At 44.0% G+C, this 23,000-nt stretch overlaps 1 protein-coding gene across 6 annotated transcripts in view; it reads right to left on the bottom strand.

The window, feature by feature from the left end:
• KCNIP4 (potassium voltage-gated channel interacting protein 4) overlaps positions 1-23,000 on the bottom strand; it is a gene marked incomplete at both ends in the record, with an annotated part of 944,241 nt that overhangs the window by 15,179 nt on the left and 906,062 nt on the right. For all 6 annotated transcript variants that reach the window (XM_079777238.1, XM_079777236.1, XM_079777235.1 and 3 more), the window contains one exon: positions 17,254-17,324. In XM_079777238.1, the coding sequence (XP_079633364.1) occupies positions 17,254-17,324 (71 nt within the window). The remainder of the gene's footprint in view (positions 1-17,253; positions 17,325-23,000) is intronic.

Raw genomic sequence — 23,000 nt, 5'->3', positions numbered from 1 at the left:
TCCTGAGTACTGTTGCTCATCACAACCCCTGGGAAGTCACTGCAAAGGTGGGGGGTAAGGCCTGGAACAAGAACCCCAGAAAGGCAAGGGGAGCACATGGAAGAAAAGTCACTTGGACGCAGAAGGGCCCTTAGGATGTTAGCACGCAAGGTTGCCTCCCTCTGACTAGGCCAGGGGCTGCCAAGCATTTGGTTCCCAGCTGTCCCCCTCACCGCTCCTCCCCACTTCTTACAAGGCAGCAGCTGCACTGGCCTAAGAGGTCGTTTCTTTAATAATGCAGAGTTTCTGATTCATTAGGTCTGGGGTGGAGCCCAAGAATTTCCTTTTTTTATTTTACCCAGCAGTGGTATATATTTTTTTAAAAATATAAATATAATTTTATATTTTTAACTAGAGGCCCAGTGCACGAAATTCGTGCACTTGGGGGGGCGGTGTCCCTCAGCCTGGCCTATGCCCTCTCACAGTCTGGGAGCCCTCAGGGGATGTCCAACTGATGGCTTAGGCCCACTCACTGCGGGCCTATGCCATCAGTCAGACATTCTTAGCACTGCCGTGGAGGCAGGAGAGGCTCCTGCCACCCCCACTCCACTTGCCAGCCATAAACCTGGCTCAGGGCTTCTGGCTGAGCGGCGCTCCCCCTGTGAGAGCACACTGACCACCAGGGGGCAGCTCCTGCATTGAATGTCTGCCCCCCGATAGTCAGTGTGCTTCATAGTGACCAGTCATTCTGCCATTCGGTCGATTTGCATATTAAGCTTTTATTATATAGGATTTTCTTATGAATGGATTTTTTTCATATACAATACAGTTATTAACTATAGTTGTCATGCTTTACATTACATCCCCATACTTATTTAATTTATAACTGGAAGTTTGGCAAAAGGCATAAAGAATTTACATTTCTAACACATTACTGGTCCTGGAATCACATTTGGAGAACCACTGGCCTACAAGAATCAGCATCAGTACTGACCCTGTCACTAACCACAGCAGACCCCAGCAATGAGGAAAGATTTAAAGACAGCACTTTACATATATACATCTTACCTAGTAATAGAGAAACATGTAAATTGACCGTTCCTCTGCTATGCCCACAGCCAATCAGAGTGAGTATGCAAATTAACCCAACAAAGATGGAGGTTAATTTGCATACATACCTGGGTCCCGGGAACCTCCTCGGCACCCAGGTCACTCCCAGCCGGCCATCAGAGGGGCCGAGCCTGCGATTGGACAGGTGGGGTGGGGGCCCACTTCCCAAGCCTAAAGCCTGGGGCTTGGAAAAGGGCCAAGCCTGTGACCAAACACAGACCATCTGGAAGTCAGCACTGGGTTGCCCAGCTGCAGCCTGTTGACCCAACACTGACTGCACAGGTGGCTGAGACCCAGAAAGTGAGTCAGGGTCTGATCTGCAGCCTCAGTGGAAGCTGTTGATCAGTGTACTTACCTCTCTCTCTCCATCTCATCTTTCTTTCTGATCTTCACCAGCAGCCAGGCTTTTCTTTCTCTCTTGGCCTCTGCAGAAGCTGCTGTTAAGCCCTGCCTCTTTGATCAGGCCCAGAGATAGGCCTGGAGATGCTGACTGGCATAGGAACCAACCAATCAGAACTAAAGGTGGGTGCTGTGGGGAACCAATGGCTGCCTAGGAGGCGGAGCTTCTGACACTGACTAGCATAGGAACTGACCAATGAGAACCAAAGGTGGATGCTGTGGGGAGCCAATGGCTGCCTAGAAGGCTGAGCTTTGGACGCTGACTGGCATAGGAACTGAACAATGAGAACCAAATCTGGGTGCTGTGGGGCGCCAATGGCTGCCTAGGAGGTGAAGCTTTTGACGCTGGCATAGGAACTGACCAATCAGAACCAAATTGGCCAACAGAGGAGGGCAGTTGGGATGACATCAGGCCTGCAGGAGAAGGCAGTTAGGGGTGATCAGGCAGGCAGGCAGGTGAGCAGTTAGGAGCCAGTGGTCCTAGATTGTGAGAGGGATGTCTGACTGCCGGTTTAGGCCTGATCCCTGTGATCAGGCCTAAAATGTCAGTCAGACATCCTGGAAGGGGTCCCCAATTGGAGAGAGTGCAGGCTGAGTTGAGGGAATCCCCCCTCAGTGCACTAATTTCATGCACCAGGCCTCTAGTGTGTGTGTGTGTGTGTGTGTGTGTGTGTGTGTGTGTATTTGATTTCAGAGAGGAAGGGAAAGGGAGAGAGATAGGAACATCAATGATGAGAGAGAATAATTGACTGGCTGCCTCCTGCACACCACCCACAGGGGATTGAGCCTGTAACCCCAACTATGCATGTGTCCTGACTGGGAATCAAACTGTGCCCTCCTGGTTCATGGGTTTATGCTGAACCATTGAGCCACATTGGCTGAGCAAAGACAGTACTTTTAAAGTCACCTGTGGGTTTTTATTGTTTGCCTTCCTAATAGGTCCTTCATTTCCTCAACCAGTTCTGCAGAATCACTTTAATTTTGGCTCTAGTGATGGGTAAAGTCAGGAAGTGGTTTATCCATTTGGTCAAGGCACTTGGATCTGCACTTGGCATGTGGCTGACCCCAGTCCACATCTGAGTGGTTCTCAGGACTCCCGCTAGGAATGGTGGGATGGAGATGTGCCCCTTCTCTGCTCCACAGGAACAATCAAGGTGGGAGCCCAGGAACTGCTGGCATATTCTTGTAACCCTTAGGCTATAGCCAGAACTACCTTTGGACTTTTTGTCCCTGGGAGCCAATAGAGCCATCACACTGTTTTTGTTAGTGTATAGTTTTCTATTATTTGTGACCAAAGTATCCTGATTCATAAGCTGACTTCTAAATCACATCTTCTTAAATACTGTGTAATCAGAAACTACTACCATTAAAAAATAGCTATGGACCTTGAGTACTCCTCTCTCTTATAATGTGCCATCTTTCAGGATAATATCAATAATGATTATTTCAAAAAGGAATGATCCCTGATTTGTGATAAAGAAAATGAGAAAGTCAATGTGTCCTACATGGTTTTTGCTCCATGCTTTTCTGAATGATTGAAATCTGTCAAGGATGAGTTGCAAGATTAAACACACACACACACACACACACACACACACACACACACACCTCTCAAGAGTACTTTACACAATTATCCTACTTTTATCTGCGAAAAAAATGTTGCACCTATTCCCTAATGTATAAAAATGATAAGAGGATGGGTACTGAGTTCTGGTTTCTCTTCTCTTATGATCAAGCAAAAGAAAGAAAAGGGCATAGAGACTTACTTTATGATAACCTGGTCTTATTTAGTACAAACTCTATTGATCTATAAGCCTTTACGTGGTGCCTTAGTGCTGGTTACTATGCCAAGAATGTTAGTCCTCTTTTATCCCACCTGCATTTGTAGGCATTTGCCAGAAAAAGTCCTATTTACAGATGGAAAACAACATTAAATAACCTGCCCAAGGTTCAAAAGGTTAACTTAGCTAGGCAGAGGCAGACTCAATAGGGAGAGTTACACATGTGTTTAGTATATTCCTTTTTTTTATGCTTGTTTACATAGTTTCATAAACTACTTTAAGGTTGTTAATTTTCTCTGGTGTGACCTCCCTCTGTTTGGGGGTTGAACTTCCACAGTAATTGAGCTACTCTTTAAAGTATTTGAGATATACAATTTGGGGCACTACCTAAAGTTTCCATTTGTTTGGAACAAATAAAAGGCATCAGTGTGTCTAAAAAATAATAAGAAGTATATTTTCCAAGATTCGTAGCTTGATTTTATCACGTAAAAGACATAATGTACTTATCATGATTGATATGCAATACAGTCTATTGGGGTAATTTAGTGTCTTGATAAATGATTGTAGCCCTATTACAATTAAATTAAAAGAGAGTTCTTTGGTTTGATTTCACTGGAGGCCATTAAAATTAATGAGTTTTTAAACTAAATCATAAATACAAATGATAATAAATCTATATATCCCATCTAATAATAGAGTAGTATGCAAATTAACCATCACTCCGCGACAAAAATGGCGGCGCCCATAGACACAAGATGGCGGCGCCCAGGCCCGCAGGAGTCCCCCAGTCCCAGGGAAGGCTGCCGCTGAGAGAAGGCAGCCAGCAGCCCAGCCTGTTGGCCTAGGAGGCGGCTTTGCCCTCCAGCCAGATCCTCTTCTAGCCCTGAAACTGGCCGTGGGTCCGGGAGGCGCCCGCCCACGGCCGCCTCCATCGGCTGCCTTCCCGGACCCGGGCCGTGGGTCCGGGAGGAGCCCGCGCACGGCCGCCTCCATCGGCTGCCCTCCCGGACCCGGGCCGTGGGTCCTGGAGGAGCCCGCCCACGGCCGCCTCCATCGGCTGACCTCCCGGACCCGGGCCCTGGGTCTGGGAGGAGCCCGTGCACGGCCGCCAACATCGGATGCCCTCCGCGACCCGGGCCCTGGGTCTGGGAGGAGCCCGCCCACGGCCGCCTCGATCGGCTGCCTTCCCGGACCCGGGCCGTCGGTCCGGGAGGCGCCCGCCCACGGCCGCCTCCGTCGGCTGCCCTCCCGGACCCGGGCCGTGGGTCCGGGAGGAGCCCGCGCACGGCCGCCTCCGTCGGCTGCCCTCCCGGACCCGGGCCGTGGGTCCGGGAGGCGCCCGCGCACGGCCGCCTCCGCCGCCTCCATCGGCTGCCCTCCCGGACCCGGGCCGTGGGTCCGGGAGGCGCCCGCACACGGCCGCCTCGATCGGCTGCCCTCCCGGACCCGGGCCGTGGGTCCGGGAGGAGCCCGCCCACGGCCGCCTCCATTGGCTGCCCTCCCGGACCCGGGACCTGGGTCTGGGAGGAGCCCGTGCACGGCCGCCTCGATCGGCTGACCTCCGCGACCCGGGCCCTGGGTCCGGGAGGAGCCCGCGCACGGCCGCCTCCATAGGCTGCCCTCCGGGACCCGGGCCGTGGGTCTGGGAGGAGCCCGCGCACGGCCGCCTCCGTCGGCTGCCCTCCCGGACCCGGGCCGTGGGTCCGGGAGGCGCCCGCGCACGGCAGCCTCGATCGGCTGCCCTCCCGGACCCGGGCCCTGGGTCCGGGAGGCGCCCGCGCACGGCCGCCTCCGCCGCCTCCATCGGCTGCCTTCCCGGACACGGACCGTGGGTCCGGGAGGCGCCCGCCCATGGCCGCCTCGATCGGCTGACCTCCGCGACCCGGGCCGTGGGTCCGGGAGGCGCCCGCCCACGGCCGCCTCGATCGGCTGCCTTCCCGGACCCGAGACGTCGGTCCGGGAGGCGCCCGCCCACGGCCGCCTCCATCGGCTGCCTTCCCGGACCCGGGCCGTGGGTCCGGGAGGAGCCCGCGCACGGCCGCCTCCATCGGCTGCCCTCCCGGACCCGGGCCGTGGGTCCGGGAGGAGCCCGCCCACGGCCGCCTCCATCGGCTGACCTCCGCGACCCGGGCCGTGGGTCCGGGAGGAGCCCGCGCAAGGCCGCCTCCATCGGCTGCTCTCCCGGACCCGGGCCGTGGGTTCGGGAGGCGCCCGCCCACGGCCGCCTCGATCGGCTGCCTTCCCGGACCCGAGCCGTCGGTCCGGGAGGCGCCCGCCCACGGCCGCCTCCATCGGCTGACCTCCCGGACCCGGGCCGTGGGTCCGGGAGGAGCCCGCGCAAGGCCGCCTCGATCGGCTGACCTCCGCGACCCGGGCCGTGGGTCCGGGAGGCGCCCGCGCACGGCCGCCTCCATCGGCTGCCCTCCCGGACCCGGGCCGTGGGTCCGGGAGGAGCCCGCGCAGGGCTGCCTAGATCGGCTGACCTCCGCGACCCGGGCCCTGGGTCCGGGAGGAGCCCGCGCACGGCCGCCTCCATAGGCTGCCCTCCGGGACCCGGGCCGTGGGTCTGGGAGGAGCCCGCGCACGGCAGCCTCCATCAGCTGCCCTCTGAGACAGGCTGCCTGGATCAGCTGCCCTCCGTGACCCAGGCCGTGGGTCTGGGAGGCGCCCGCGCACGGCCGCCTCCATCGGCTGCCTGCCCAGACCTGGGCCGTGGGTCTGGTAGGCGCCTGCGCTGGGCCGCCTCCATAGGCTGCCCTCCGAGACCGGCTGCCTCCATCATCTGCCCTCTGAGACCAGCTGCCTTGATCAGCTGCCCTCCGCGACCCGGGCCGTGGGTCTGGGAGGCGACTGCACAAGGCCGGCGCCATCAGCTGCCCACAGTGGCCTGGGCATTGGGCCTGCGAGGTTCCAGTGCATGGCAGGAGCCGTCTGCTGCCTGTCCCAGCCTGGGCTGTGGGCCTGGGAGACCCAGGCTGCCTATACACCTCCCTCCCACCCCCCCACCCTGCCCCCTCTGAGATCAGCTCCCATCTGCAGCTGGGTGGTGTAGGCCTGGGAGGCAGCCGTGCCCCCCAGAGCTGTTCCCTCCAAGAGGCAGCCTGGGGTGTCAGGGTGCACCCCCATGGAGTGATCCCCCACACACACTATAGCCTTGGAACTTCCCTTGCCGCCAGCCGAGTGATTGGAGAGGGAGGGGGTTAGTAATCTGGGCGATGCTGCCCAGCAAACCTCTCCCATTGGGTAGAAAGTTCTGACCAGGTTAGGGAGGTAAATGGGTTTTGTGTAAAATCTTTAGGAACCACATGGAAATGTCTGAGATAGGGTTTCACATCAGAAGTAACTTACAACTAATTTCTGAAGGCAAACCTGGAGATTGCAGTTACATTACTGGAGAGTACCCCGAGGTCCGGAGGTTGGCTCTGCAGCGGCGGTGCAGAGTGCTCCCCACCCTGGTTCCTCAGCACCTTGGGCAGGGCTTGAGCCCACCCAGGAAGGCCTTTTCCCCTACAGTTTTCACCAAGGCAGGGAGGTTTTGTAGACATGAATAAGAAGTGCCCATGCACAAGTCCTGAAGATGCCGGGGCCGGCAGAAATGACAATCAAACCGGGAAAAGAGCAAAACCAGAAACACCACCGATCCCATCATAGATCATCTTTTTCTTCAGATGACTGTGTGTTTCCCTCTTCTTTGTCTTCTGGAAGCAAGACAGATTCAAGTACTGACAATTCTACCAACGGAAAAGTTAAGAGAAAGAGAGGACAGAAAAGGAATAAAAGGAAAAAAGAAAGAAAGGACAAAAGTTGAAACATCAAGAAAAAGAAAGAAAGAAAAAAGAAAGAAACAACCACATCATATCACCTTTCTAAGGTCTCATGAAATTCCTGTTTAAGTTTATTTTATGACACTTTTAGTTTGGGTTTACATTTTTTACTGGTTTGTGAAGACCACGGCAGGTACACAGTCCAATATGTTAAAGAAAAAATCCCTATCTACTAAAGAGGTAATAGGAGGGGAGAGCATTTGGGGGTGACCGGGCTGTCAGGGGAAGGCAGTTGGGGATGACTGGGCTGGCAGGGGAACAGTTAGGCATTGATCAGGCTGGCAGGAGAGTGGTTAGGGGGTGATCAGGCTGGCAGGCAGGCAAGCAGTTCGGAGCCAGCAATCCTGGATTGTGAGAGGGATGTCCGACTGCCCGCAGTCGGACATCCCTTGAGGGGTCCCAGATTGGAGAGGGTGCAGGCTGGGCTGAGGGACACCCCAACCCCATGCACGAATTTCGTGCACCGGGCCTCTAGTATATATATAAAAGCCTAAGTGACTGAATAACAGGAATGACTGGAACAACTGGTCGACCAGTCGCTATGATGTGCACTGACCACCAGGGGGCAAATGCTCAACACAGGAGCTGCACCCTGGTGGTCAGTGCACTCCCATAGCCAACCTCCCTCAGCCTCTCCCCCCACCCCAACTGGCCAACCTCCTGTGGTCCCTTCCCCTTGATCACTGGTCAGGCCGAGGGACCCCACCCATGCACAAATTCATGCACTGGGCTTCTAGTATATACATAAATATAATGATTGGCTTATGTAAAAAATACAGAAAACTGTACTAAAGAAAATTTCAATAACAAATAATTATATTAGCTATCACATTTAACATTTCCATTCTTTTTGATGTCTATCTTAGCATATATTTATAGTAATGGTCATACGGCATATATATAAAATTCTGTTTATTTCACTTATAATGGTAAGCATTTCCCTACTTCTCTGAAATTTTCTTTTGACATAATTTAAATAACTACATATTAGATTGAACCATATGAAGTTGCTGATCTTTTTTACCTTATTTGTCAAGAATAATAATTTCATATGGTTTAATCTAATAAAACTAGAGGCCCAGTGCATCACATTCATGCACTGGGGGTGGGGGGTTCCTCAGCCCGGCCTGTGCCCTCTTGCAGTCTGGGACCCCTGGGGGATGTCCGACTGCTGGCTTAGGCCTGCTCTCCTGATGGCTTAGGCCTGCTCCCTGAGGGGTCCTTAGTGCTGCCTCGGAGGCAGGAGATGCCGCTGCACTCGCCATCAGTGAGCCTGCCTTCTGACTGAGCGGCGCTCCTCCTGTGGGAGCGCACTGACCACCAGAGGGTAGCTCCTGCATTGAGCGTCTGCCCCTGGTGGTCAGTGCACGTCATAGTTACTGGTTGTTCTGCTGTTTGGTCAATTTGAATATTAGGGGTTTATTATATAGGATACTATCACAGTGGCTTTTGAACATTTGAACATTTTGGACCCAAAACCACACTAAGAATTACATTTAAATGGCAGCCTTGTATGAGTACACACACAGAGGTACATGCATTCAAAATTATACACCAGAAACTATAGTGATGATTCTATTTCCATTTTTCTTCTATTAATTTTTAAATATTCTTGTCATTCATCTCTACATTTATTTTGCCACCTACTAATGCTTGCAATCTGGAGTTTGAAAAATGTCTTTGTCATAAAATATATTGTAATTTATTTAACTACACTCCCTATTTCTGGATATGAAAATGAATTAAAAATTTTATTCATTATAAATGATGCTGTGAAAAACATTTTTCTCTATTTCCCATTATTTTGACTTACTTCTTTAGGAAAGAAGTGGAATTCTTGGGTTAAAGAGCCCTGGGAACTTGGAAATTTAACAGTAATAATGACTACAGTTTAGCAATGTGTGTGGGACCTATGCTAGGCAATTTCCATGTATTATTTCATGTCAGTCTCAGGCAACCATAGGGAACAGGCATTGGTGTCTTTATATTATAGATGGAGGCTCAGGGAAAATATGTGACTGAGCCAAGGGGTGTGGCCAGTGAGCAGGGGAACCAGAAACTGAACCCAGACCTCTGACTCAAAGCACATGCTCTGATTTTTGTGGATGGCATGGATTCCTGAGTAGTAAATGTAATGGTTGGTGATAACACTCGGTAAGTACATTATAGAAGTTTGCCTTAGACATCATTTGGCAAACATTATAGCTCAATCTCTCCCTTGTTAGTGGCGAGTTTGTTGTGTTGATTAAAATGGGGCTGTGAGCAGTGTGGTGGTTGCCAGAGGGAAGGGGTGGGGGGGAAGGGGGTTCTATAAAAGGGTATAGGAGAAGATTTGACTTAGGGTGGAGGGCCCGCAGTACAATATACAGATCTTGTAACATAGAAACCCACACATTAAACCTATTTGTTCATGTGAAGCAATGTCAACTCAATCAATTTAATAAAGAACATAAAATAAAAATAATAACAATTTAAAAAAGAATGGGGCTGTGAATCTATGGCCCTGGGGTCAAATATGTTTTTGTAAATAAAGTTTTATTGGGTCACAGCTATGACATTTACTTAGAATTTGTCTGTGGTTGCTTTTGTGCTACAACAGCAGAGTGGATTAGATAAAATAGAGAATGTATGTCTTGCAAAGTTAAAAATATTTACTATTTGGCCTTTTACAGAAATTTGCTGAGCCCTGGTTAGAACCATAGGATTTTAGGGACACAGGCAGAGCTGGGTTCAATCCTGGTTCTGCCATTTATTAACTGAATGGCTTTGAACAAGTCACTTTACCTCCCAAGCTTGGGATTCCTCATCAATAACATGTGGCTAGTAATACAGGCCCTTCACTTTCTATCTGCAATTTACCGCCGCCCTCTATAATTCTTTTACAAACTAAGAAAACCACAAAACCCCTACATTTTATTGTGAAGATAGAGGGAGGTGGTAAATTTTGGTACTAAACTTATTTGGTGTCAAAACCTGAAGTGAACAAACATGAAACTACTTCTTTAAAAAATATTTATTGATTTCAGAGAGGAAGGAAGAGGGAGAGAGAGATGGAAACATCAATGATGAGAAAGAATCATTGATTGCCTGCCACCTGCATGCCCCCTACTGGATATCAAGCCTGCAACCCTGGCATGTGCCCTGACCAGGAAATCGAACCATGACCTCCTGGTTCATAGGTCAACGTTCAACCACTGAGCCACGCCAGCCAGGCTAAAGGCTAAACTGTATCTCCCTATTATCGATCTTATTTTGTCTATCTATCTATCTATCTATCTATCTATCTATCTATCTATCTATCTATCATCTATCTGTAACCTATATTTATTGCCAATCAGAGAACATTAACAGTTATATCAATACTTGTAAATCTTCTTGGCTTAGCACAATATAAGCTTATTTGTCACTCATAAACAGTGCAACACGAGCGGGGAGGAGCTCTATTCCATGCAGTCAGAGATCCAGACTCCTCCTATTTTGTGGTGAGCCTAACTGAAATCTGGGACTTCACACTCACCACAGATGGAAAGAGACAGGGAGATGTGGTCACTTACACCCACAGCCCATGGGTTCAAACTTAATCATAGCATAGCTAACTGCAGGGCAGGCTGGGATTATGGCCTTGTCATGTGATCTCAAAGTGGAGCACATGGACATTGATGATCAGCAGCAGTCTCTGCCACATTTATCATTTGTCATATTTTTGCTGCACAAAGCTCACACGTCTGTAGCATGCTGCAGACCCTGCTGGAGACATTAAACATAGAGAGCATGTGCGCAGCTTTACCTTTCTGAATCCGCAAGACTGAATGTCAAAACTCAGCTGGCCCTGGGGATCTTGGATCAAGCTGGAGGTCCAGGTACACCTCACAGGCAGGATGCACAGGTACTAAGAGGTGCATTCTGGGGCCAGACTGCCCGAGTTTGAATCTTGGTTCTCTTACTAGCTGTGTGACCTTGAGCAGGTTGCTCAACCTCTCTGTGATTCATTTCCTAAAAAGTAGATGATAATAGTACCTATGAAGATTACTAAGTTAGTATATGTAATTCCCTCAGCACAAGGCCGGGCTCATAATTACTGCTGAAGAAGGGTCAGTTAGTATTATTGTGTGTGGCTGTTATTATTGTTAGTTATTTTTAAACACGTAGTATAGTGACTGGCACACAATAAATGCTTGTTATATGATTAGATGCAGAACTACCTTCTACAGCATCACAGACAGAGCAATCCCCTGGCTTTTGCTTGAATACATTCAATGATATGAGATTGCTGTTTAATAAGATCACCCATATCATTATTCACTGGCTTTGTTAGAAAAATCTCCCATGTAATAAGTGCTGTGTTTAATGTCTAAAAATATTGAGCACGTATTTTTACGTGCCCTTGGCGGACAGTCTTATTCGCTCATTCTTACATGCCTCTGTGAAGTAGCTTTGCCTGCTGACGGTTTACAGACCTGAATGCTGAGGCCCAGAGGGTTCACACACTCAGCCCGGGGTCTCACGGCCACTTGGGAGCAGAGTGGGGTTTCGATCCAGTCATATCTGGATCCAGGCCCCTCCTGTTTCATTCCCTCTGCCTTCAGGCTTTAAGTAAATGAAGCAGAAAAGTCCATTTCTCTTTACTATTGCTACTCAAAATATGTTCATTGCCTAATCACATCTGTTTTCTAGAGACCTTCCAGGATGCTATTGCTACTCAAAATATGTTCATTGACTAATCACATCTGTTTTCTTGAGACCTTCCAGGTAGCTAATCAATTTAGAAAAAGAACTATAAGAGCCTAGAGCTAAATTTGATTTTAATATAGCATTTATTAATCCAGCCATTCGGTTGCCTTCAAAAAAAAGGCATTTACCAGCATGCTTATAGTATATAGCCATTACAACTAATTTTCCAAGTAACAATCAACATTCATCATAATTACCGGAATTTTCCATAAATCTTACAGCAGCAGTGCTATGCATGGGCCCGTATCATTAACACCAGACTAAATTTACATGTGAAATTAGATACAATGTGCTATAGGTAATTGAGGTTTCATTTCTGACACAGAAGTCATTTCAAGGAAATGAAACTACTCGTAGTTTGTGCCTTACTCATTCTCTGTAAACTAGCTATGAATGATTCCATTAGGTCAGTGGTCGGCAAACTCATTGGTCAACAGAGCCAAATATCAACAGTACAAAGATTGAAATTTCTTTTGAGAGCCAAATTTTTTAAAATTAAACTTCTTCTAATGCCACTTCTTCAAAATAGACTCGCCCAGGCCATGGTATTTTGTGGAAGAGCCACACTCAAGGGGCCAAAGAGCCACATGTGGCTCGCAAGCTGCGGTTTGCTGACCACTGCATTAGGTGAACTGGAAACGTTGACTTCTATAGTAGAGCAACACTAAGGCTGTGCTGGAACTCATCTTGTAGGTTAAGTGCAGTAAACACTAATGCAAACGTTATCATGGGGTGATTGTAAGCTGCCATCAGTGGGGCCCTGGTACCTATGACACTCTCACATGTCCCCTCTGCCCCCCACCCCCACCCGGTACCTGCTGCTGCTGCCACATTCGAGATAAAGCCCACTGCCCTGGCCTTGATGCCTGCAGTCTTCTTAGTCCACACCTCCTACAGAGCCACTGCCAGCTTCTACTCTTCTCTTCTCCTCGGTATGATTGGTTAAGGTATGTGAGGGGACACGAAGTTCCTGGCCCAGATTCTTCATTTCAGCAGCATTCAATCTGCATGAGACCCTCGCACCTGTGAGGAGGCACTTGGCTATCCTGGTGCCTCTGCCCCCGCGGCCACTGACTGAGTGACATCTCAGAGGGCTGTGCCTTTCTCCTTTCACCCTGACCTCACAAAGCCCCCGCTTCCAGGCAGCTGGCCGGGAATGAATGAACTTCACCTCGCAAACATAAACCTCACCTCCCAAATATAATTCTACTAAGTTTCATGTCTCTTGATCTTGTCTCCTCCTTTTCATCTCCAGTGACCCCAATTGTAGTTCAGGTTTGCATCAGCTCTTGTCTGGACTCGGAATAAATAGTTGCTAAAGCAGTCCCCCCCTATCCATAACTTTTGCTTTCTTTGGTTTCAGTTACCCATGGTCAATCAACCACAGTCCAAAATTATTCAATGAAAATTTCCAGAAATAAACTATTTTTTAATTTCATAAAAATTAATTAAATACATTTCATAAAATTAAATACAAATCTTTTAATGTACACAATTTGAAAAGGGATTTGCTTGTAAAATTGTCAGGCCGGTGAATATAGCATTCTGTTATATTTCATTTCTTTCTTGTCTCCCCCACTTTCTGAGCCTTGGAAGGCAGGGTTTTGACTATAACTCCCCAGAGTTATAGACCCATAGTAGATGTTCTAAAGGTTAAATTGTTTGTCTTCTGGGGTTGTTGTCATGTAATTTGGAAAATGTACTTTTCTTGTACAAACAGATATATAATATTAGACAGCAAACTAAATGTGTGTTGTAATTTGCACTTCTTTTAAAAGATAAGGATAGTTTTGTGACAATACAATGATGGGAAGAATAAATTCTTGGGCTTTTGTGTGTGTGTGTGTGTGTGCTTAAAAATTATCAAGAAGTACTAGGAGGGAAGTTTATAGAAATAAATGCCAACATGAAAAAGGAAGATATATCTCAAATAAATAATATAACTGTACACTTCAAGGAGGTAGCCAAAGGATAAACTAAGCTTAAAATTAGCAGACGAAAGAAAATAAAGATCAGAGCAGAAATAAATGAAATAGACAATAGAAAAAAAAATCAATGAAACTTATTTTTACTTTATATTTTGAAAAGATAAACTAAATTGACAAACCCTTAGCTAGACTAAGAGGAAAAAAAAAGATTAAAGACTTGCCCGGCCAGTGTGGCTCAGTGGTTGAGCATTGACCCATGAACAAAGAGGTCACCAGTTTGATTCCAGGTCAGGGCATATGCCAGAATTGTGGGCTCCATCCCCAGTAGGGGGCGTGCAGGAGGCAGCCAATGAATGTTTCTCTCTCATTTATGTTTCTATCTCTCTATCCCTCTCCCCTTCTCTCTCTCTGAGATCAATAAAAACATAGTAAAAAAGACGATAGAATACTCAAATAAATAAATAAATCAGAAATGAAAGAGGAGACATTACAACTGATGCTGCAGAAATAAAAAGAATTATAAGAAACTACTAAAAACAACTCTATGCCAACAGACTGGAGAACTTAGAAAAATTAGGTAAATTTCTAGAGACATACAATGTACCAAGACTAAATTATGTAAGAAAAAAGGAAGTCTGCACAGACCTATAACGGGGAGATTGAATCAGTAATCCAAAACCTCCCAACAAAGAAAAGCCCAGGACCAGATGGCTGCACTGGTGATTTCTGCCAAACATTTAAAGCATCAACCTCTTCCAAAAAATTGATGAATAAGAAATACTTCCAAATTCATTTATGAGGCCAGCATTAACCTGACACTAAAGCCAGACAAAGACATCACAAGAAAAGAAGATGCAGGCCAATATGCCTGAAAATATAGATGCAAAATCTTCAACCAAATATAAGCAAATCAAACAATAGCACATTAAAAGGACCATATACAAAGACCAAGTATGATTAATCACTGGATGCAAAGATGGTTCAACATATGAAAATTAATAGACATGACATAACACACTAACAGAGTAAAGGATAAAAACCACCTGATCATGCCAATATATGCAGAAAAAGCTTTTGATAAAGTTCAACACACATCCATGATAAAAATTCACAACAAACTAGCAATAGAAGGAAATTATCTGAAGATCATAAAGACCATATATAAAAAGCCTACAGCTAAGATCATGCTGAATAATAATAAATTGAACACTTTCCCTCTAAGATCAGGAGCAAGACAAGGAAAGCCACTTTTGCCACTTCTTTTCAACATAGTACTGGGAGTCCTAGCCAGAGAAATTAGTGAGGAAAAAGAAATCAGATGACATAATCTTATATGCAGAAAATCATAGAGTCTACTGAAGAACTGCTAGAATTAATAAACAAATTCAGTAAAGCTGCAAATAAAATCAATACACAAAAAGTAGTTGCATTTCCATAACAATGAACTATCCAAAATGAAATTGCAATAGCACCAAAAATAAAAAAAAATAGAATAAAATACTTAGATATAAATGTAACTAAGGAGATGAAAGATTTGTATATCAAAAACTACAAAACATTGCTGAAAGAAATTAAATGGAGAGTTCATGGACTAAAAGGTTTAATACTGCTAAAATGTCCATACTATCTAAAGCTATCTGCAGATTAATGCAATGTCTATCAAAATCCCAATGGTGTTTTTGATAAAACACCATTCTACACTTCATATGGAGCCACAAAAGACCAAAAACATCCAATTAAATACTGAAAAAGGAAACAAAGTTGGAGGCATCACACTTCCTGATTTTAAAATGTATTACAAAGTTATAGTAATCAAAACAGTATGGTACTTGCGTAAAGACAGACATATAGGTCAATGGTACAGAATAGGAGTGCAGAAATATATCCTTGCATATACAGTCAACTGACCTTTGACAAGGGTGCCAACAATACACAATGGGGAAAAGAAAAGGATAGTCTCTTCAACAAATCATGTTAGAAAAAAGGGATACACACATCCAAAATAATAAAATTTGATCCTGACTTTATACTATGCACAATTATTACTTAAAATAGATTAAGACCTGAAACCATAAAATTCTAAGAAGTCAAGTTGAGGGAAAACTTCATGACAATGGTCTTGGCAATGATTTTATGGATAGGACACCAAAAGCACAGGTAACAACAACAATAAATAAATAAATTGAATTACATCAAACTAAAAAGGCTTCTGTACAGCAAAGGGCACAACAAAGTGAAAAGGGATCCTATAGAATAGGAGAAAATATTTATAAACCATATATCTGATAAGGGGTTATCTCTAAAATATATGAGAAATTCCTATAACTCAATATTAAAAAAAATTCTAGTAACCCAATTTTAAAAATGAGCTGAGGACGTGAACATTTATTTCTCTGAAGAAGATATACAAATGGCCAACAGGTATATTAAAAATATCCAGCATCGCTAATCATCAGTGAAATTCAAATCAAAACCACAATAATATATCACCTCACATGTATCAGGATGAAAAAACTGAAAGATGATGTGTTGAGGAGAACATGGAGGATTTGGAAAGTTTGCACACTGTTGATAGGAGTGCAAAATGGTGCAGCCACTATGGAAAATAGTATGAAGTTTCTTCAAAATAATTAAAAATAGAACTGCCATATGATTCAGCAATCCCACTTCCGAATATTTATCCAAAAGAATTGCAGCCAGGATCTCAAAGACAAATTAGCCCTCTCATGTTCATTGCAGCTCTAATCACATTAGCCAAGATAGAGAAACAACTAAATGGCCATGGATGGATGAACAGATAAAGAAAATGTGGCATATGCATACAATGGAAAACTATTCATCCTTAAAAAGAAAAAGCAAATTCTGCAATATACAACAATGGCAAAATGAAATAAGCCATCATAGAAATGGAAACACTGCACGAATCCACTTATATGAAGTATCTAAAACAGTCAAATTTATAGAATCAAAGAGTGGAATGATGCTGCCAGGGGCTGGGGGGAGGAGGAATGGGGAGTTTCTAGTCAACAGGCATAAAAAGTTTCAGTCAAGCAAGATCACTAAGCTCTAGAGATCTGCTGTACAACATTGTACTTGTAGTCAACAGTAATGTATTGCACACTTAAATATTTGTTAAAAGGGTGGACCTCATGTTGAGCATTCTTACCATAATAATAAAAAAAGAATAAAAGGGGTTGGTGAGTGGGAAGAGATCAACCAAAGAACTTGTATGCATATATTCATAACCCATGGACACCGACAATAGGGTGGTAGAGGCCTGGGGTTGGGGGAAAGGTGGATAATAAGGGGCCAATGGGAGAAAAAAGGGGACATATGTAATACTATCAACAATTGATAAAAAGATGAAGAAAAAAAAAACCCAGTGACTAAAAGGCTCAAAACAAAAAATTAAAAATCAAGCTCAAATTTTCCAACTATAAAGATTAAATCCCATTCAGTGTCTGAAGTCAAGTCACATTAAAGGAAAAGTCTAAGACTTACCTCAAAACTCACAGCTCCATTGTGGTCTGTGTCAAACGCATTGAACAGAAAATGTGCATACGTTGTAGAGTCTGAAATGTTGAAAAGGGAATATTATTAAGTCAGCGTTTCAATATCCGACGTAAGAATTATATAACATGCCAAAGTCCTAGTCCAAGTCAGGAAAATTTACTCGTCTCCTTTAACTGGTGCTTTCTTCCCAGTTGCCCACTTCCTTTCAGTAGAGGATTGTAATTTGAGATTCACAGGAGTGAGCTACCTACATAGAGGCCATGCATGGCAGACATCTCTGTAACTTTCTGGCTAGAAATGACCTAAACACTTGGGTGTCTTGGATGATGTTACTGGCTCCGGGAGGAGTCATAGTACCATAGGTGGGTGGGAGGATTAAGTGAGACCCATCTAGAAATTGCTTAGTGCTTGGCAGGGGCTATCTCTAAAAGTAAAAGAATAAAAATACTATTAATGAGACACAGACGAATTGCTATTATTAGTGTCGTTCCTCAATTTTACAATTTAGGTAAGCTATTGAGACTCAGAGGTTGAGAAACTTGCCCAAAGTCACACAGTCAATAAGGAGTAGAGTGGCACATAACTTGGATCTTTCTCACTAAAAATCCAGGCTAGCCCATAGCCAGTAAATTTGAGCCAGCAAGACTTGGCAAGTGTCTGTCCCCTTATTGGAAGGGGATTGTGTGGCCTTAAAGGTTCCCATGGCAAGCAGCAGGGAGTCCCTGCCCTGCCTGAGTCCTGGGTGGGATTTGGGGCTCTGAATCAGTTTTGGAAGGCTCTGTGTCCCCAATGTCTTATCACTCTGCCTAAAGACAATAAACTACTCTAAAATCCACCTCTTCTCCTTAGTAGGTTTTTTTCCCCCTGTAACCCTTCCTTTTTCTTCCATTTCTCCTTTGTCTCCCTAATCTCTGAGCTTTGTGCTTTTCTATTTTTAAAAGTACATACTTTTTCTTACTGTTTTCTTTTCTTAGTGCACAGTTTTCATTTTTAAGTGCTTGTGTGCTTGACTCTTGATCAAATCTACTTGATTATTTTAAATGTTTCATCTCATGGGTTTTAGCCTTTTACCTTAACCTTTTTTTATATTAACAAAACTTGTAACCTTTTAGCTCATTGGCTCTACCTTTCATCTTCCGTTAAAAATCCATTTCTGCTTTAGAACTTGTAACCTTTATTTTTATTGGGATTTTAACAAAACTTCTATTCCCCTTTTACTTTATGAATTGCTTTTCAAAGGTTGTCAAAACACTAAGTCATAGTAGCTGAAATGGATAATTGTCCTCCCCAAATAAGGGAGGTCAGAGGTCATGCAAACTTCCTTCCCTGCTCTCAAGTGCCCATGGCTACTTATGGATTATTTTTCCTGAATGTTTTACCCCAGTGGTTAACGATATTGAAGGCCATATATTTCATGAGGTGGATTGTACACTCAGTTTCTCAATATGAAGGTGGGATTTTCTTTCATCTCTGAGCTTTAAATATGATACAAGAAATTGCTTATTTTTAAACATGAATTAACGCTTTTCAATGAACTAAACAGTTACTATAATTGGGTCTAAATAATATGTAAAGACACCATATGTAGAGTGGATGTCCATAAGGTATGGATGGGTTGCAGGAAGAAATCTTTGAATATGGGACCAGGAGTTAATTCAACCAACTCAGTATAATTGTTGGGAAGTTCTGTTACAGAGTTATCGAGAACTGGCAGTCTTATTTTATTCGCAAAGTCGTTTTGGTCTCAACAGTACTCTTACACAGAATTCTGGAACAAATTAGTGCCCTGTGGAGATATGACAAGTCGTATATTTAATTTATTTTCAAGGATAAAAGAAAGATTTTGCATATTTTATAATGAGCTTTATTAAGCAGGTCTCTTGTTACCTTATTTATACAACCAGAGTGAATGCCTTTACCTTAGCCAGTGGAATTCACCATGAATAATGGCTCAGAACAAACGGTGCTGAAAATTTTTTAAATTTAGCAAACAGGGGCATAAATAATTGCCTTTCTTCTCAAATGCTCTAGCTTTAAAGTTTGACATGTGGGACATACACTCTCAAGGTCTGCCCTAATGTGGTCCAGGGGACTTCCTGTTCTTCTAAATGTACCTTTGCAATTCTCTGGGAAGTGAAGCCATTTAACAGCCTGGGCACACTGTGCAGAGAGCAGTTGTTAATAGTGCAGTGAAGTCAGACTGCCTGAACTTGAATCTCAGCTCTACCAAATAGTAACTGTGTGACCTTGGACAAGTTGTTTCATCTCTCTGTGACTCCATTTCCTGTAAAACTGTAACTATATGTACTTCATAGAGTCATTACGAAAAGATTAGATGAAATACTATATGCAAAGTGCTTAGAACAGTCCTAGGTATATATTAAATGTTCCATAAATATTAGGTATTCTTTCATAGACAAGACACTTTTATTTTAACTCCCTTAAAGACATGTGATCAATTATTTTTACAAATGTAATATATTTTCACCCAAAAAGCTTCCTATTTTTTTTTGGTAAACTCTGTTGTAAGTTTAAGTGACTGGCGTTCTAATTAGATACAACTTCATGCTCGATGGACTAGTAGATTTGTGTCTGGAAAGGCATTGAAGATTCAGGTGAACTCTGGACTGCTGGCTGGCCTTTGGAGATACTGCAAGCTTTTAAAGAAGGAGAGTGAAGCTACTTGCTTTGCCTGGGCAAGAGGAAGGAGCTGAGGCACTGAAGAATCTGGCTGGGCATAGAGGTGGGTGAAGAAAAGAAAAACTGTCCACAAAACTCCTGTGGTCTGGTTCCACCTGACTGCATTCTTCATGGATAGTAGTAAATATTTGCTATAATGGTGAATAAGTAGAATCCTAAGTTCTAGATTACAATACAGTTCAAGGCTCAAAAGATATGAGTAATCTCTGTTCCCCCATATCACCTGATAGTTCACATTTCCTTACATGTAACAAAAACAGCTACTGAATTTGATATGCCAAGATTGCGCCGAAACCGGTTTGGCTCAGTGGATAGAGCGTCAGCCTGCGGACTCAAGGGTCCCAGGTTCGATTCCGATCAAGGGCATGTACCTTGGTTGCGGGCACATCCCCAGTAGGGAGTGTGCAGGAGGCAGCTGATTGATGTTTCTAACTTTCTATCCCTCTCTCTTCCTCTCTGTAAAAAAAAAAAAAAAAAAAAAAAAAAAAAAGATTGCCTCAGTTTTTTATAATTTTACTTGGGAAATTGAAATCTTACAGGTGGGGGAAACTGTTTGGGTTCTTAGGATAGAAGGGGATCTTGGATATCACTTAACTATTTATGTATGTTTAACAATAAGTGCAGGTACTTTCAGTGGCTTAGCTAAGGTCACCTAGTTAGTTAATGGTAGAGTCAGTAATAAAATCAAGACATCTCAATACCAACTCTTAGAAATAAAGATTATTGGAGCAGAAAGAAAACTGAGGATACTTTGTTCCACATTTTATAGATATTATAAAAATGTTGTCCCCCATTTCACAGAGAAACAACCTGAGGCCCAGAGAAGTAAACCACTTGAGTAACACACCTTGGTGTTGGTATAGTCTAGCCACAAACTCACGACTCTTGACTTAGTCCAGTGACCTTAACCCAATTATTTCCAGACCACAATGATGATACATACCAATTAGCCCTTTCATTAAAAAACCATTGATACACATTCATTTCAGAATATTAGATTATCATGTTTCAGATCTGAGTATTGAAACCAATCTAGTTTATTTCTTTCTTCCCACCACAAATCCCTACTCCCTACCTGAATTGAAGCACAATGTATGGAATTGGCTTTTGAATATAGAGCATTTGAATAGAGAGTTCATGGCACCGATGCTATGGTAAGGCAGGTTCATATACATAAATAGTAGTTTCTGGTCAACAAGCCCTTTACAAATCACTCTGAGAATTTTTACAAATATCATCCTAGATATTCAGTGATAGAGTTATTTGAAAAATTAAAAGAAAAATCTTTATGTCCATCAAACCCATCTAAGTGCCTCAAGTGCCTTAAACACAGTGGCTGATCAATAAATGTTTGTTGACTTAGAATTTTGTAACTGTAGCTCATTCATTCATTCCTTCAATAGCTGTTTATCGGCTGCCCAGTATAGTCAAAGTAAGTGCAAAATTCTTACACCGTAAGCAGGAGTAGCCCAGGAAATGGCAACTTTATGATCTTTAAAAATGCTTAGTAGGCTCAGAGCATCGTGCTAAAGCTTCCACTGTATGTGAAGTTGAAAAAGTAATGATCTAGGTAAAGGCATCAATATACAGCATCCACGCGGCTTGTTTTACAGCAGGCAGACTCTATCCCTTGCAAATAAGAAGCTTCTGTTGAATCTAGCTGTGCTGACATCCAGAACACCAAACGAGCTGTGCGTGGTAAACCACCTCGCTAAGCAACAGAGAAAACGAAGAGCCTGACACAATACAAATTGCAGGAGGTTCTGTCGATGAGACAAGGCATCTTCCTGGCGGAAATGGTGAGACATTGTGATGGATGGAGACATCATTGTTACTGCTCAGAATGAGATAAGCCTGTTGCTTGCAGATCAGCAACTTAAGTAAATGGATTCACAGGAGCGTGAAGATGGCCAGAGTATGAATTTTCCTGCCATTGGAGATGCTGTTCTTCCTTAGGTCTTTTCCCTTTAGTAGGAGTGCTGCAAGATCCAATTTGCATGCATGATAGTAATTTTTTAAATGGCAAGTCATTATTCTTGAAAATATTTCATTTCCTTTATTTATGCCTGGTACTTTTAGATTTATGCATTCAATTAGCGTGAATAATCAAAGAATTTTTAAGAGTACAAAAGTAATTTTTCTCCAAATCCCTTCGGGTTTTGTAACAAGAATCCTTTGCAAAGAATTGTGCTTAAGTGAATGTTCTTTAATGCCAAAATGTTATTTTTCAAGTGAAAATTAATTTTTAATGTGGAAGTGTATCTAATTTTGTATCATGTAATAACTTTCACTGGAGATAATAAAAAAGAAAGATTTCCATTTGTGCTAGGTACTTTGATATTATTGCCTATCAATATGTTGGCAGACACTTAAATATATAGTAAGCATGATTTTTCTTTAAAAATTGCATGGTTTTTAATAATCTAGAAAAACAAGAGTTAATAAGATAATATTCCAAATTCTTTATTAATACTGACACTGGAACCATTACAATCTGGCAGTGGTCTCCATGACCAATCAGTACCTGTCTGTGGGCCTGTTAAGTCATGAGATGGGGGAGGGGAGTTGTCTCACATGGCACGTCTAAATTCCTATAATAATGGGCCACACTGTGTTTTCTCAGAATTGAATTCTAATTAACTTCTCTTGAAAGGCCATCTTAAATGAAAATTTCTATTTTGACAATCCATGTACGAAATCACTTTCAACCCACTGAAATTGCTAACACCAACTGTATTGAAATCTACAAGAGAATCTAATTTTTGTAGGAAATAACTAATATTTAGGTGCTGTAAACTTTCAAAATGCCTGTTATAGCAATGACTCCATTGTATGGCGATAGCCACCAGGCGAGGTGATGTCACTCAGTCATTCACCGGTTCACTCATGTAAGCTGGGAGTGCTTATCCAGTTCTGCTACTTGTCAGCCACTGTTCCACAACCTGGGGATACAGCAGTGAGCAAAACAGGCAAAACCCTCTGCTCCCCTGGAGGTGACATTCCAGTGGGGAAAGGGACAATAAACCATAACAAAA

The sequence above is a fragment of the Cnephaeus nilssonii genome (assembly GCF_951640355.1).
Source record: "Cnephaeus nilssonii genome assembly, chromosome: 1".
NCBI lineage: Eukaryota > Metazoa > Chordata > Mammalia > Chiroptera > Vespertilionidae > Cnephaeus > Cnephaeus nilssonii.
This window is presented reverse-complemented; position numbering and strand designations above follow the sequence as displayed.